At 39.4% G+C, this 15846-nt stretch overlaps 2 protein-coding genes across 2 annotated transcripts; one reads left to right on the top strand and one right to left on the bottom strand.

Annotated features, from left to right (window-relative positions):
- The first annotated feature begins 6338 nt into the window (after positions 1-6338).
- Positions 6339-10313, top strand: LOC102700095 (ATP-dependent 6-phosphofructokinase 6-like). Its single transcript, XM_006643800.3, has 11 exons — positions 6339-6781; positions 7235-7281; positions 7401-7440; positions 7543-7743; positions 8036-8248; positions 8335-8403; positions 8496-8625; positions 8715-8755; positions 8844-9068; positions 9362-9565; positions 9836-10313. Exons 1-11 carry the CDS (start codon positions 6572-6574, stop codon positions 10058-10060), a joined length of 1605 nt encoding a protein of 534 aa, XP_006643863.1. The 5' UTR covers positions 6339-6571; the 3' UTR covers positions 10061-10313.
- Positions 10314-10726: 413 nt separating this feature from the next.
- On the bottom strand, positions 10727-13605 carry LOC102700378 (serine/threonine-protein kinase Aurora-2). The gene is made up of 9 exons (XM_040527539.1): positions 13474-13605; positions 12856-12966; positions 12042-12188; positions 11857-11952; positions 11669-11764; positions 11467-11563; positions 11245-11362; positions 10934-11006; positions 10727-10828 (listed from the first exon to the last, which is right to left on the bottom strand). The coding sequence occupies exons 1-9, from the start codon at positions 13510-13512 to the stop codon at positions 10727-10729; spliced, it is 879 nt and encodes a 292-aa protein (XP_040383473.1). The 5' UTR covers positions 13513-13605.
- Between the last annotated feature and the right edge of the window lie 2241 nt (positions 13606-15846).

Consider the following 15846-nt stretch of genomic DNA (forward strand, 5'->3'; position numbering starts at 1 on the left):
TACTACTGGCTGGCTTTCTGCAATGTATATATGAGATTGTTGCAGAAGGGTTCGTGAGATGAAATATAAAATTGAAACAATCATTTCCTGCTTAACTACAGTTTTTTTTTTTGATTCCTAGTAGTCGCTAAATTAGTTGTCTGTTTTTGTTGTACATTTGTACAGCTTGAACTCAGCCAAAGAAATCAATTGACAAACTTGACTTCGCTACCAATCAATAGTTCTTTTCATTTTCTTGCATTAAGTTATCTCTTTGTTTGATGTAGAAGGAGCATTTGAATCTCTTCACTTGATAATTTGATGCCACTGGTATGTGTCGTTTTCATGAGAGAACTGCAGAGGATGAATGGACGACAAGTTTTTGGAGATGATGGTCCCATCATAAATCTTTTTTTTCTCCACTGAACAAAATGAGAAGATTGTGTGGTATTTTGTAGATAATAAATCACAGAAAGTATTACATCACCGATACCGTTTCTAGTATATATATGTTGAGTAGAATATTTTCTGTTTTCCTATATGTTGAGCTATATGAGTTCTGTTTCTGTTCTATGGAAGAAGAGCCTTAAGGTATTGATTTATACTGATCTACACGTATTACTCTACAAATTACAATCTTCATCTTGACCTTTTGATTGGAAAGTGAAGGTCCTGATTACTGTTGAGTTATGATCCAAATCCCTAGTATGAGAGACCGATTTCGATGGAACGGAGCGGAGGTCCGTTGCCGGGAGGCTTGGGCCGGAGCGAAGTGAAGGCGAATGTCGGCCCAATGAGCCGTGTGGCGTTGTAACCTCATCTCGAAATAGTGAAGATATTTTGCTGGCTGGCGTCCGTGGTTTTTTCTCACCTACTTTGGGAGTGTTTTTCACGTTAAATCCCGTGTCTTCTGTGATTGATCTACTGTGTTCATTGTTTTTGTCTGTCGTTATTCTAACAATTACATGATTGATCTAGACATTATTCAATATGAAAGTGGGTATAAGCTAGTAACCAAATCCAATTAACCCTCAAATGACCTAAAATCCACACTCTGGCCTCAGATTTATGCTCACAATGGCAATTGAAAATGAGAATAATGCATCCCAATGAGAAGAAGATAAGAGAAGATCGATTCGGATTTGACAAAACAAGGAGGAGAACCTTAATATGCTGCCATTACAATAATGACACTTTACTTTTCTTTCGCTAAGGTCACCTTATGGCATACTATCTCCTATTTAAAAGACAACTTTTTCAATGGTCTAGCTATTAGCAATTAACTCATAGTACAAATAACCCCATAAGTCATTTTCACTTGACATTAAAATATATGCAAGAGACTATCTCTTGATTAAGAGATAGCTTTTATTTTCTTCTATTAAAAATTATATAGTATATAGGTTATAGATACTTGTTGGAGGTGCTCTAAAAAAAAGTTTAGAATAATGATCACCATCCCTAAACCTCTCACAGGTCACAGCCAAACATCCAATCAGGATCACACAGGTGCACAGATGCACAAGCATCTCCATGGAATCATCCTCCTGTCACCACCCAAAACCACTCGCTTTGGTAGCCTATCAGATCTGCCTGCTGGCTATGCTTATCAGGTACCATGTGAGAGGTTATCAAGGCAACCAGCACCCTGATTTTGACCCTAATCCACCATAAACTAACCAATGATACTACTTTTTAATTAGTTTGCTGATCAAAGCTTTGTGCTTTGTTTGCTTAGAGAGAGATGGAGAAGAAAAGAAATATGTGGGCGGTTGAGGAAGCCAAGACGGATCGCACATAGTGTTGCAAATAAAAATTGTGCGAGTCCACATGGATGCGACCGAATAAAAAGAGCATGGTCGGCCGGCCGACCTGGCCATGGAGTCTTTCATCTACGCTCCTCGTGTACTAAGCTAGCTGCTGAATTACTCGAGTAATTGCATCTGATTTCGGTGTATTTTACTAGTAGTAAATTTAATCCACACCGTTGATCTATTTTTATTAGACGGTTGTGATTGAATTATACTATCAACAATATTAAGTGTAATAGAAATTTAAAGAGTTAATATCATCCTCTTTATTGTGATATTTGTTGAAAAAATAAAATTACAAATACTGCTAATCAAGTAATTAATAAAGTAAAAAATACTCTTTTTAATCAATGACTAAAATTAATTTTACTTGTACTATAATATTGTTCGTAAATATATCGGAAAGTTGTCCTTTTTGTTAAAGATGTCATGGATGTATCATTTGGACAGGTGAACTGGTTCAGAGAGTATATGCAGGCTCGCTTCGTTTCGCTCATATAACAGCTTATAAGTTAAAATTTAAAATTTAATATTAGATTTGATAGTATGGTTTTCTCATTGTCATTTGTTTTACACTATTTTCTTTTGAATCGTTATGAATATGTTGAATTTTTGTTACCAAATAGACCGTTTCTTTTTTTTTTCTTTCAAAAAAACAAAACGATCGGAGCCTTTTTGTTCTTTATGAGAAAAAATACTACGTTGCAATTGATTGAACGTGATACATTTAATCTGAATCTTTAGCTCCCCAGATCATTTGCAAAATATATAACACTAGCACGCTTTCCTGTTCAGATTTGATTAAGCTTACTAAAAAAAATAGCAGCATCCGCTAATTTGCTAATTTGATGTCGTATGTGTTGCTAAACTTAGTTAAACTCAAAAAAAAAATTGATTTATGGTAATTTTTTATTATAATATAGAATTTGAGAAATTGCAATTTTTAGAAAACGACGATTAATTTGCAGTGCCAAACTAGTATGGGCTCCATGCCCGAAACATGCACAAATATGCACAAATTTAGGTGGTGTTTAGTTTACAAAATAATTTTGCAAAAACATCCCATTAAGTTTTCGGATACATATTTGAAGTATTAGACACAGTTTAATTACAAAACAAATTTTAGATTTCGGCCAGAAACCGTGAGACGAAACTTTTGAGTCTAATTAATCCGTCATTAGCACATGTTGGTTACTGTAGCACTTATAGCTAATCACTTTCTAATTAGGCTCAAAAGATTCGTTTCACGATTTCCCCCGTAACTATGTAATTAATTTTAATGTTCACGTATATTTAATGCTTTATTTAAATGTTTAAAGATTCGATGTGATGTTTTTAGAAAAAAATTTGTGAACTAAACGGGTCTTAGTTTCAGGAGATCAACCCCAACATGGTAACATGCATATTAATTTGTGCCTTGGAGGTGAAGATGTATGTGGTGTCAGCGTTCATAATGTGCGTGTATTGGGTGAGGGGGCAACTATAATCTAAATTAGTTAATTAACCACTGATTAAGACCAAGCAAATATCCCGTTGACATTGTCCGTACGTTATGCTTGATTCCTGTTCTTTCCAGCATATGGTTTGTTTATTTGTCTACAAAATGTGCAATTGATATTGCTAATCGCCTTCCTCATGTCTTCGAGAACAAGATCATTTAATATATACTTCATGTTTTTTTTTCCGTTAGACACATTTTGTTACAAAATCTATGTATATTCTTTTATAAGAAACAATGGTGATCGACGGAGAGCGATAAGTTTGTTACCATCCTTCATCAACTCCCTAAAATTATGATGTATTGGATCATTTCTCCAATCTAAACTTCTGATTAACTATAGAAGTCACGAATATACTATTGGCCCTCTTCTTTTACCCAAGTTAACTAACCCCGATTATCTTAGTATCGTTATGTTTTTTTTAATGACGGGTATTTTTATATTGGTCCTAGAGTAATGTTTGCTTGTGATCCGAGAGGATGAGCAGGCAACGGCCACGTGTGTGGCGCCCAAGGGCACGCGGCAGGATGATCACTGTGCTAACGCCCAGGTGTCATATAGGCTGGAATAGTAACGCTGCATTAACTTTTACTGGCAAGGTGATTGATCGTATGATTTATTTATAAAAAAACAAACAACATACTAATAAATAAAAATAATATTTAATAAATATATTTTATATACGGGTTTTAGTGATATAAATGTTAAGAATAGAAAATAAATTAGCCTTAAAATCTACTCTAAGTTTTAAGTTAAACAATTTAAATTTGACTTATAAAAATAATGAAAAGCAAAACGATGGACGGAAGATCTCTCGTTCTGTTTTCTTAATAACCATTCTTTGTTTTCTTTTTAATTTTACGAGGATTTGTCAATCATCAGCCAATGGCAGCCTCAGAAAAGGGAAAAGGTAATCAAGAGCGACCAGAATCAAGATTAGCCACATAAACAAAATGATTACCACGGTTGGTCCCCAGGGATGTCCAAATCAGAAGATTGGAGGGAGCAGATCAAAAGAGTGGAGAGGAAAAAAAAAAAGAAACAAAAAAGAAATGGTCGAAGCTGCATGCATGATCTGCATCAACTCACTGTTCATCCTCTGCCGCTTCTGTAGCATTCTCTAGAAACTACTGTATTAAACACTTTTTTTCCAGCCTTTTTATCTGGTATAGAAATTTGATGGTGCTTTTTTTCCAAAGTCTTTTTTTCTCTCGTTCTATTTTCCGATGAGTTGAATGCATCCCGTGCACCGCCATTTTTTACTTTCTCTCTCTAGCAGCTGGTGACGTTTCTACGTGACACGTCATGGAACTTTTTTTCTGTTGTATCGCACCTGGATTTGGCCTGAAATTTCATGTGATTGCCATCCAATGTGTGGGTCAAATGACTCTTCTCTCCTGTTCGTAGCAGCAGGCCAAGTGGCATGGACCCAAAGACAATTTTGTGCTAGTTTCCATGGATGCCCCTGCAGCCTGCCTATTCTCTCTGTGGCATTTTTTTTTCTTTCAAAAATAACTGATGATATTAGTGAGGTTCGGATTTAAACTCCATTTCTTTTTATTTTCTCGAGTAATATGAATACTTGAAATATGTTATTTTATTGATGTATATAGTCTAATATAACCATCCTGATGCATTATAATACGATCATTTGGGGTAATTTACCAAGAACAGAGTAGATGAGTATTTTGAACTAACCAACGTCGCACAAATAAAATGGGAGGGAATAATGTTTTTCTCCTACTATAATCATGCCGAATAAGCATTTGCTATTTCAAGCTATAATAATCAAATGGCAACCATGTTATTTAGGCAATCCAAATTTAAAGTGAGTAGTGTAATGAGAATGAGAGAGCATGCAGGAATTGTTTGCTAAGAAAAACAACGTAGGGCAATGCCAAAATTATTTGATTAATTTTGAGGTAAATATGTTATAAATCTTCCTGGTGGGAGCGATGTTTTGTGAATTAAACCTCAATACTATGCTTTGTTGACTCATTATAAGACTCATGAAATAAATAGTCCCACAAATTAAGCAAACGATTTTAGATGCTAGCTACAAGTTTTTCAGAAAATAGGAGTTCCAAACAAAAATATTATTGATACGTTTGTCCACATGGCTTTCTTTTGTGACATGTAAACTGCACACCTTAGAGAACATGTATTGTGATCTTTTGGTTGAAAGAGAAAAGGTAAAATATTATTTTATTTCTTAATATTTATCTGATAGTATAAATGAAATAAATTAAAAATTAAAAATCTATTACGGTATACTTTTACATAAAACTTATTAAAAATTATATATGTTTAATATTTTAGACCAATCTGACCAAAACAACACAACCATTGGGCATGTTTGCATAAAAGATATGAGCCAAACTTTTTTTTTAATACACATTTCCCGAACTGCTAAACAATGTATCTTTTAATATATATATATATATATATATATATATATATATATAAGTTGTTTAAGAAATAGATTAATCAATTTATCGATTTACATAAAGTGATACTCAATTAATTATATTTTAATGATTTTCTTTGTTTTACATGTGGCTATTAGAGCATCCCAACAGCTCATCTAAATTTAGTCATTCGTATCTTCATTTGGATGATTATCTAAAATAGTTTTATTCTTCATATCTCTTTATACTCCACCAAATCATCTATACGGCATTCTTCATATTTTTTTGGAGGATGGAGAAATATCATCCATATATTTCTAATATTAATGACCTCTAAAAATAGATGATATAATAACCGTTCTGTTAAAGCATAATTTATAGTATTTATTTTTATTTTTAGAAGAGATGATAGAATACAAGAGCAGCATGAGCGATCGAGCCCAATGCCCGTTCTCTTGCTCTCCAAATATGCCCAGAATATTCCATTTCTTCCTCCGCAAACTACAAGCACAATTTACGAAATGGCAAAATCGTCAATAAACGGAAACCCCGGGCCTTCATACGAACTCCCCAGTCCCAACGAACCTTCTTCCTCTCCTCCCTCGCCGTCGCCGTCGTCAAAGCGCGGAGCTTTTAACGGCGGCGCTCGAATCCGATATATAGTAACCCCTCCCGCGGCTTCCCCAAACACCAAGAGGAAAACCCGCCCCGATTGATTAGCCGCGAATATTTTCGCGATTAAGCTTTTCTTCTTCTTGTTCCTAATCGCGGACACGAGACTTCGCTTTGTGTTTGCCACTCCAATTGTTTTTTTTTTATCGTTTTCCTTTTTTGGGTTAACGGATAAGCGCCGCCCCCTCCTCGTCGTCGTCGCATGGAAGCCGTCGGCGTCGCTCCGGCCCCCGCCGCGGTGGTGCCGGAGAGGAAGCTGCTGGACCTGAAGGAGTCCCTGAGGGCGTCTCCCGCGCCGCCGGCGCCGTCGGTGGCGGCCAAGTGGGCGGCGAAGAAGAAGCTCGTCGGCGGCGACGGCGGGTACGTGCTCGAGGACGTGCCCCATCTCGCGGACTACCTGCCCGAGCTTCCGGTGCGTGCAATTGCCCCCCGTGCCTCTTCTTGGGGTGTCTCGCGGTTAACTGGTGGTTGATCCCAAGGTTAAAGTTCTTGGCTTTCTTGGGGTTTTTTATGCGGTTTTATTTGAGTTCTCCGGCAAAGATTGGTTCTTTCTCCGCTCTTTTTGGGATCCACATGTCCTATGTTTGGTTCAGGACATGCAGTTCTAGTTTTGATTTGAGTCATCTAATACTCATTTCACTCCCTGGTGAAAGTGATTTAACTCTAAAATTTTACTCAGTCCGATAAGTCTGAAGCAAATGGTCTTATGGTCACCGGTAAAGTTTGAAGCAAAGGGAGATCAATCTCTTAAAAGGACACTGAAATTTCAGTTTCTGTGGGCGATATGGCTGTTGATTAGTAGCAGTATCATTTTGACCCCATTTCTTGAAGCAACTGCTCACCTGTTGCTGTTGCTGATATGCAGACCTACCCGAATCCTCTGCAAGACAACCCGGCGTATTCAGTCGTCAAGTAAGAATTCTCCTCGTCTCCTGCTCTAAATTAATTCCATTTGATCCATCGAATTCCATAGTCCAACCACGCATGGTCCCAAAGCTTACCTTTCTTGCCACCACGTGTGCTTCTCGCAGGCAGTACTTCGTCAACACAGACGACACCGTCACGCAAAAGGTGAGGCTTCTTGTTTTCTTGAGAAGAAGGATTAGTGTAATTTGGTTGGAGAGTGATCGATTTGACTGAGCTAATTAACTTGTGTGGTGTTGCTGCTTGCAGATTGTTGTTCATAAGACCAGTGCGAGGGGCACCCATTTCCGGCGAGCTGGGCCGCGGCAGAGGGTGTACTTCCAGTCCGATGAGGTCAACGCCGCCATTGTCACCTGCGGTGGCCTCTGCCCTGGACTCAACACTGTTATCCGCGAGCTTGTGTGCGGGTTGTATGATATGTATGGCGTCACCAGCGTTGTCGGCATAGAGGTGAGAACTTGGTTCTCATTTTGTCATGCCTTCGTGTTGCTTACTGCATTGTTACGATGCCAACGATGTTTTAGGTACCAATTGATTTGTACATTTTAGAATATCAGAAATGTCATCAGGGAAAAATCATCTGACAACACAATACTGAAAGTGACACAAGTATTTTTAGCTGGCACTTGGGCGCCATTAACAATGATGCTACATGCTGTTTGTCTGTAAATAGTGATAGTAACCAGCTGCTGCGATCATTCTGTTTTTGTTTCATTTACTTAATTCTGATGTGCATGTGTAGGGTGGATACAAGGGTTTCTATTCCAGAAACACCATCTCACTGACACCGAAATCGGTGAATGACATCCACAAGAGAGGAGGGACTATCCTTGGAACCTCAAGAGGTGGCCATGACACCAGCAAAATTGTTGACAGTATTAAGGATCGTAATATTAACCAGGTTTATATTATTGGAGGTGATGGTACGCAGAAAGGTGCTTCTGTTATTTATGAGGTAACTAAAATAGGCTGATAATGTTGTAATTGTTTGTGAGATGCCCAACACTATGTATAACACTAAGCTGCTGAAAATGATCTCAGGAGGTTCGGAGGCGAGGCCTAAAGTGTTCTGTGGTTGGTGTCCCAAAGACCATAGATAACGACATTGCGGTACTTTCTTCTTTCCATCACACCTGAGTTTAGAATAGGGGCATGTTTTCTTCATACTGGTTGTTAAGATTGATTTTGAATTGTTTGCACAGGTGATTGACAAATCCTTTGGATTTGACACTGCTGTGGAAGAGGCTCAGAGGGCCATCAATGCTGCTCATGTTGAGGCTGAGAGTGGAGAGAATGGCATTGGTCTTGTGAAGCTAATGGGACGCAACAGTGGTATGTACCTCCCTAATATGATTTTCTGAACTTGCCCCACATATTCTGCAGAAATGTTCGCTAAGGACCTTTAAAATTCAATGCTACAGGGTTCATCGCAATGTATGCTACTCTGGCTAGTCGCGATGTGGTATGTGTTAATCATTCTGTTTGTTTGTTACATTGACCAACTTATGGTTAAATGCTGAATTATATGGCTGATCTACTTTTTACTTCAGGATTGTTGCTTAATCCCAGAGTCTCCATTCTATCTGGAAGGAAAGGGTGGGCTCCTTGAGTTCATCGAGAAGCGGCTCAAGGACAATGGTCATATGGTCATTGTGGTGGCTGAAGGTGCTGGCCAAGATCTCATTGCCAAAAGCATGAATCTTGTGGACACTCGAGATGCTTCTGGAAATAAGCTACTTCTGGATGTTGGCCTTTGGCTCTCCCAGAAGATCAAGGTCAGATTCTGGTCCAAGCCTCGTTTCTTTTTCATAGTGGGGACAGCAATGATCTTTGCTTATGACTCATTCAAGTAAATTATATAAAAAAAACTGATAATTCCTCAACTACAATAAATTCCTTTTATCACAACAGATGTAAAACAAAGCCTTTATTGAATTATTAGTAAAATTAGTATTATGTTATGTTCTCATATTTGATCGATACCATAAAAACTGGAAGAATCAAAGAACAATTATGTCCCCTGATCTCGTTCGGAGTGCTGAATCATTTGCCTTTCTTCGTCACACAGGATCATTTCAAGAAGAAGCGCAACTTCCCTATTACTCTCAAGTACATCGACCCGACGTACATGATCCGTGCCGTCAGGTCTAACGCATCCGACAACGTCTACTGCACCCTGCTAGCTCACAGCGCCCTCCATGGCGCCATGGCAGGGTACACCGGCTTCACCGTCGCGCCAGTCAATGGCAGACATGCCTACATCCCGTTCTATGTAAGTCCAGGACACTGATCGATCTTTTGTTCGGTTCAGTTCTGCATATCACAGATATCACCATTTCCTGAAAATTCTGCACTCTTATCTTTTCACTTCTGCTTATGCGTATAAGCAAAAATTGAATTTTCAACATTAAATTTGGATTTGATTTTGGAGTTTTTTCATCGTAGTTTGTTTCCCTAAGAACGAATATAAAAGCTGTGTTGCAATATGTCATTTGGCCAAACAAACGCCCTCTGGACACTGAGACTTCTGCAAACCCTGCAGAGAATCACTGAGAAGCAGAACAAGGTGGTGATCACGGACAGGATGTGGGCGAGGGTGCTGTCGTCGACGAACCAGCCATGCTTCCTGAGCCACGAGGACGTCGAGCACCTCAAGCACGACGACGACGAGCACCACCTGCACAACACGCAGCTCCTCGAGGGCGAGAGCTCGCCGGTGAAGGAGAAGGACTCGTCCAAGTGCAACGGGACAGCACCGGCAGTGTGAGGGGCACCAAAAATATGTATACGTTATTATTATTAAGCGTATAATTGTAGCTATTTTTCTCGGTTCTCTTTTTTAATCTTTTTTACCCTTTATGAAATGACGTTGCGAAGAGGGATACTATAAAAGGATTACCGTGTAATATATATATATATATATATAGTAAGGATATGGGTTGGTTTTGTAGTGAATTTCGATTGTTGATCTTGTGGTTTGAGCTTAGGATGCCAACCAATTCTCATCCGAAACAGATATAAATTAGCTTGAGACTAAATTTTAAGCGTAAATTTTTTCTACCTTCGTATTAAGTTAATCAGATTACGTTAGTGTGACTTGTGTAGATACCAGAGTCAAAGTTGCAATCCTCTCAAGGGTTATTCCAAAACTAGATCAGATATATTGACTAACTGGAGTGCTGTCCAATAAGAGACCCAATTAGTACAATTAAGTACAGGGCGTCGCACACAACAGAAGAAGGCCACAACACGTTGAGCATAGACAACAGCTTCAAATCTTCATCGAGGAGATCTGAAGCTTGAGCACGTTGTCACAGTAACTACAGGCGCAGCAGCTGGGAACGGAAACAACAGTGGAGGAGTAGTACGGCTAGGCTTTTAGCCATAACAACAATGAAAAGAATCAGGGGGCTCACACCTCGGACGCCCAACTCTAGCCTCTGTACACGCCGGAAGGATCAGCGTTTTGAACTATCCAAGGGTGCTCGAGGAGCTTGTGGAGGGGTAGACGATGCGCTGAGTTCTTCACAAGCATCTGCAGATCAAAATGGTTGTTAGGCTCTCTCTCTCTCTCGTGACAGTTTTTATTTTTTTATTTTTTGGGTCACGGTTAAGTAATCAGGACAGGAACACCTCTTACCTGTGAAATTAGGTCTTTCGCAGACGGGGACACAAACGGTTTCGGTGGGAACTTCAAGTCAACCTTCACAATCCTGCGTGTAAACACCATGCGTTAATGAAAAGGTTCGTCTCATGAGAAAGATTAGTGTTTGTTGAGGTAGATGAAAGAATGACACAGTTAACAGGATATAGCTCATATGTCAGAATTAACAATACATATAACACACCCTCTAGAACGAGCAAGAGACAACGGGATTCACAAGGGCATTCAGGATATGATTTGGGCAAGGCAATCAAATCACTTCACTTCATTCTGCAGTTCATCTTTACCTGCGGTAAGTCTCCGAGTGTTCTTTTGCTTCAAAAGGTGGGGCTCCATAAAGGAACTCATAGCAAAGGATCCCCAAACTCCAAATGTCTACATGGTTGTCATGTTCAGTCTTCTCCACTGGACAAGTTATAAAAGGTTAGACTCAAATAAATTAATACAGTTAGTGATTTTTTTTTCAGGAAAATGGAATCATTGTGACAAGTAAATGGATCGGAAAGTACCCATTTCAGGTGGCAAATAATCCAATGTTCCACACATCGTCCTCCTCCTGTTGAAGGTATGCACAGACCAACCAAAGTCTGCAATTTTGAGTTCCCCCTGTTCATGGTAGCAGCAATGTAAACAAAGGGCATGTTTCTACAGGTAAACATCAGAGGGGTTACATATTTCAAAACTGAGACAGAAAAGAAATAATTCAAGTACCTGGGACCCAATCAAAAGATTTTCTGGTTTAATGTCTCTATGGATCACATGCTTCCCATGAAGGTAGATGAGTGCACGCGCCAATGATGCAATGTACTGAAAAAAGAACAGGGAAATCTCAATTACTACTTTGGACGAAGGGGACAGAAGATAGGTTTATGAAGCATGTGTGCGAATCATCTACTTACAGTCGCTGAGCGTCTTTCAGAGAAATGCTTGCACCTCTGCAACTCCTTATAGAGTTCACCTTTTGCAGCATACTCCAATATCAAGTACACGCGGGTCTGTAGGATCCATGAAGCAAAAGAATTAATGATCAGACTGCAGAAAAATTGAAAATAATTGCACATATTAGAGCTGTTTTTTTACGGACCTGATCATAGAAATACCCATACAGCCGTAGGATGTTAGAATGACGGAGATGGCTCTGAATCTCGACTTCACGGCGCAACTGATGCTCCACCTGTGATTGTTTCAGTTGACTCTTGAAGAGTACTTTTAAAGCCACAATATGATTACTCTGTTTCCACAAAGAAAATAGTATAAATTCACTGAAAGTGGGAAATTTTAGAATTACAGGCACAGCAATGAGGAACAAGCATTCTGATGCATACACATGTATGTTACAAACATTTACAATTGCAGAAGACATCAAAAAGCTTTAATCCAGGTAGAACCATATTAAAGTGCACTACTTAGTGACATAACTTAAAAGACTTTGGAGTACTTTAACAAAAATGTAAACCAAAGTTATGCCTTCAGTGCATGACACAGTATCGTATTCTTCTCTGCAAGGAAATCGGCAACTTCAAATTAAAATGAAAATAGGTAGCACATTTTGTTCTTTTAGCAATGTCATTGTGGCAGACATTAAGCATCCTAGCTCAGATGGAGAACGAATTAGGAATTTTTTTTTTAACTTCCAGTACTATAACCAAAAGGCTCAGGCACAACAGCACCATATTATTAAGCAAGCATGCACCATACCTAAAAAGCTCATGCATATCTGAGCTCGGAATCTCGGATATTGAGTATAATATGAGCTACAAGCCTACAAATAGTATCGTAACAAGTTTTGTCCTGAGGCAATCAGCTCCAGCAATTGAAATACAGAAACTCTTCACTCAAGTAATGCTGCTGAATCAACTAGTGCTAGTACACGGAAAAAGGAAAAAAAAATTACTTACTCTCTTTTCTCTGGCCAAGTACACATGGCCAAACTTCCCCCTCCCAAGGGGCTTCCCGATGTCGAAATCAGACAACACCCATCGCTTCTCCTCCTGCGAGTGCGGCGGAGCCTACAGCAAACGGACCAAAAGGGCATTGTCATCATCTCATCCCATCACCACATACCGCAGCAAGCCTGAATATTTATTTCAAACATCAAAACACCCTGAAGCCCAATTTTTAGCCGAGCGAAACTTTGCAACCAAGGGAAGCCAAACATTGTCCGAGAATCCCCTGCACGCTCGCCCAAATGAACTTGCTGCGCAGATCGAGAGGGGAACCACCACAAATTTAAACGATTCACCGAACCAATCGATCATACGAACCCTAGGCAACTTGACCAAGACGCAGAGTCGCGTCAAACCACCCTACAGCAGCAGGGGTAAAACGCGAAGACTAGACCAAAATCGCCCTCCGATTCGAGCAGAGCGCAACCACCCTACGAGCACACATCCAACACGCCAATCCCCTTCCCAAACCGCAACAATCCCACCGCTACTACACGATATACAACACCCGCGCCAGATCTCTTCCCCGATCGGCCAGGGAGAGAGAGAGAGGGGGGGGGGCGTGCTTACCTTCTCCTCGTGGCAGCACGACTCGGTGGCGATGGCCATGGGAGACGAGGGGGAGGAGCGGCGAGGAGGCGGAGATTCGAATGGATTTGGGGATCGGCGATTTGGGGGAGAGGCGAGGCCGCCTTTAAGACCCTGGACGGGGCCGCCCAACGGTCGAATTTCCTTGGCCTTGGTACTGGCTGGCGGCGCGTGCGGCTCACGTGCCCCGCGCCCGGGCGTGCCGTTTGGGCGGGCTCACGGTCTGGGCCCCCATTTATTACTGGGCCGAGAGAGTAGGCAGGTGGGCCTTGCTGGGCTCTCTTTTCTTGTTTGAAGTAAATAAAAAAGGAGTAGTTGTAAATTTGCCACTGGTTTAAATGTTATTATAAAACTATCGCTGTAAAATTATAAAAATATCACTAAGACTGTCATTCTAGTGATGTTCTTATAATTTTAAAAAAATTAATGGTAAATTTGCAAAAAATAACACCCAATAAAACTCATTTTAGAATCAAGACACTTTACATGCGTATTTGGATGTGATGAATCGTGCCATTAGCTCACATGGTTGGGTATTGTACCATGCTTCCTTTACTCATATCCCGGATATTGTTTCGCACTGAATGACATAAAAAAAATCCCCGTACGTTCAAATCACATATCGTTAGCTAGATTTTCTTTATGGAACAAGAATGTGAAGTTTGAAATCGGATCTAGAAGCGTAATAGAAACAGGGGCAGAACCAGTAACTGATCGTGTAGAGCTGAGTTAGCATGAACTCCATTATTTTGCAGGGTTCATACGGTAAATTGATAAGATACAAGATCGATTATAGAGCTAAGCCTATGGCTTAAGCCCTAGTTGCCCCCAGCCATTAATTACACTCATTAATACACCCACGTGGGAAGTGAATCAGTTTGCATCTAAAATTTGAAGTTCTGTAATATTTACGCCATATATAATGTGTATTGGGTGTTCAGCTATCTAAATTCCTCAAAAATTTATCGGTTTGAAAAATATGGTAACATAAACCGAGGAAGCTGCTAGGCCGATTTGCCTAAATGAACTCACCCTAAGGCAAAACAATACAGGGTTGACGTGGACTGTTACAAAACGCAAGTATGTTGACATTCTTTTAGCACGGTCTATCCCTAACGCAGCGTTCCATTTGTATTCACTTATCAACATCACTCGTTCTATATTTTAGCTATTTTGACAATACAATAATTGGTTCAAGTCTTCCTTCATACTATCTTCAATTTTTTTCATTTAATATCATTGACTTTTGATTTAAGTTTGATCATTTCTCTTATTCATAAAATATAAAATTTGCGTAAGTACTATTATTTATTTTTTGTCACTTATTTTATCTTAAAGATATTTTAAATATAATTATAATTTTATATATTTAAAAATAAATAAGACAAATGTATAAAATGATAGATTCAAAAGTTAACTAGAGACAGTGACAACAAAATAAATTAATTAACCATGAGCCGTCCGAATAAAATGTGTACAGTGACGCATGGATGATGCATCCTCCCCAAAACCAGCGGACACGCAATGCTCACCACATAGACAAAACTGCAACTTGTGAATATAATTACAAGGCTACCCTAATTGTATATTCTACAGTAATGTCTACCGTATCTATAATCAATATGCAGGCCAAACAAAAAAAAAAGGAATATCGCTTTGTTATTTGCAGGCGACAAAAGGTACACAATGTACATGCATTGCACACTGCAATGAGACAGCTTGAATTCTTAATCATCTCGCCACAAAATGTCATAACCAAGTGGATCCCAATCTAATTAACAAATGGCTCCCATCTTATCTCATCCTGGAGCTTTGGCTAATTAAGTCAGACGGCCAATGTTCAGAGCCGACCTGTTTACATCTCTGTTCTTCGCTCCATCTGATTGATACGGACAAGCATATATTCTTGGCGATTTGCATGCGACTTGATTAATTAACTTTCGTATTATCATTATCATCATCATGTTGTACGTATTCGCGTACAAACTACAGTAGAATCTCTGTTTTTTTTCTTCAGAGATAAATTAAGCTTCAGAACATACAGCTACAGGAGCTTAACAATTGGCTGAAACTGACCGATTCCTTCAAACTTTAATGTTGTTTTTCTCTTTCATTACTAGCTGTGAGCTAGATGATTGAACACGGCATAACAAGGTATCTATAGACGTTTAGCATACGGCTATACCCTACATTGCAACTTTAACAAAAGCGCAGGTTCTCTGAATATTTTTGAACCTTTAGGTAGACAGTCCATTTCATGTACAAAATTGAAGTTTCACAGTTTTTTTTAGAGTACAACACAGACGCTCACTCCACTCTTCCCTAAGAGTGCACACACGCAAACCCTACTCCTAT

Source organism: Oryza brachyantha, chromosome 1 (genome assembly GCF_000231095.2).
Source record: "Oryza brachyantha chromosome 1, ObraRS2, whole genome shotgun sequence".
NCBI lineage: Eukaryota > Viridiplantae > Streptophyta > Magnoliopsida > Poales > Poaceae > Oryza > Oryza brachyantha.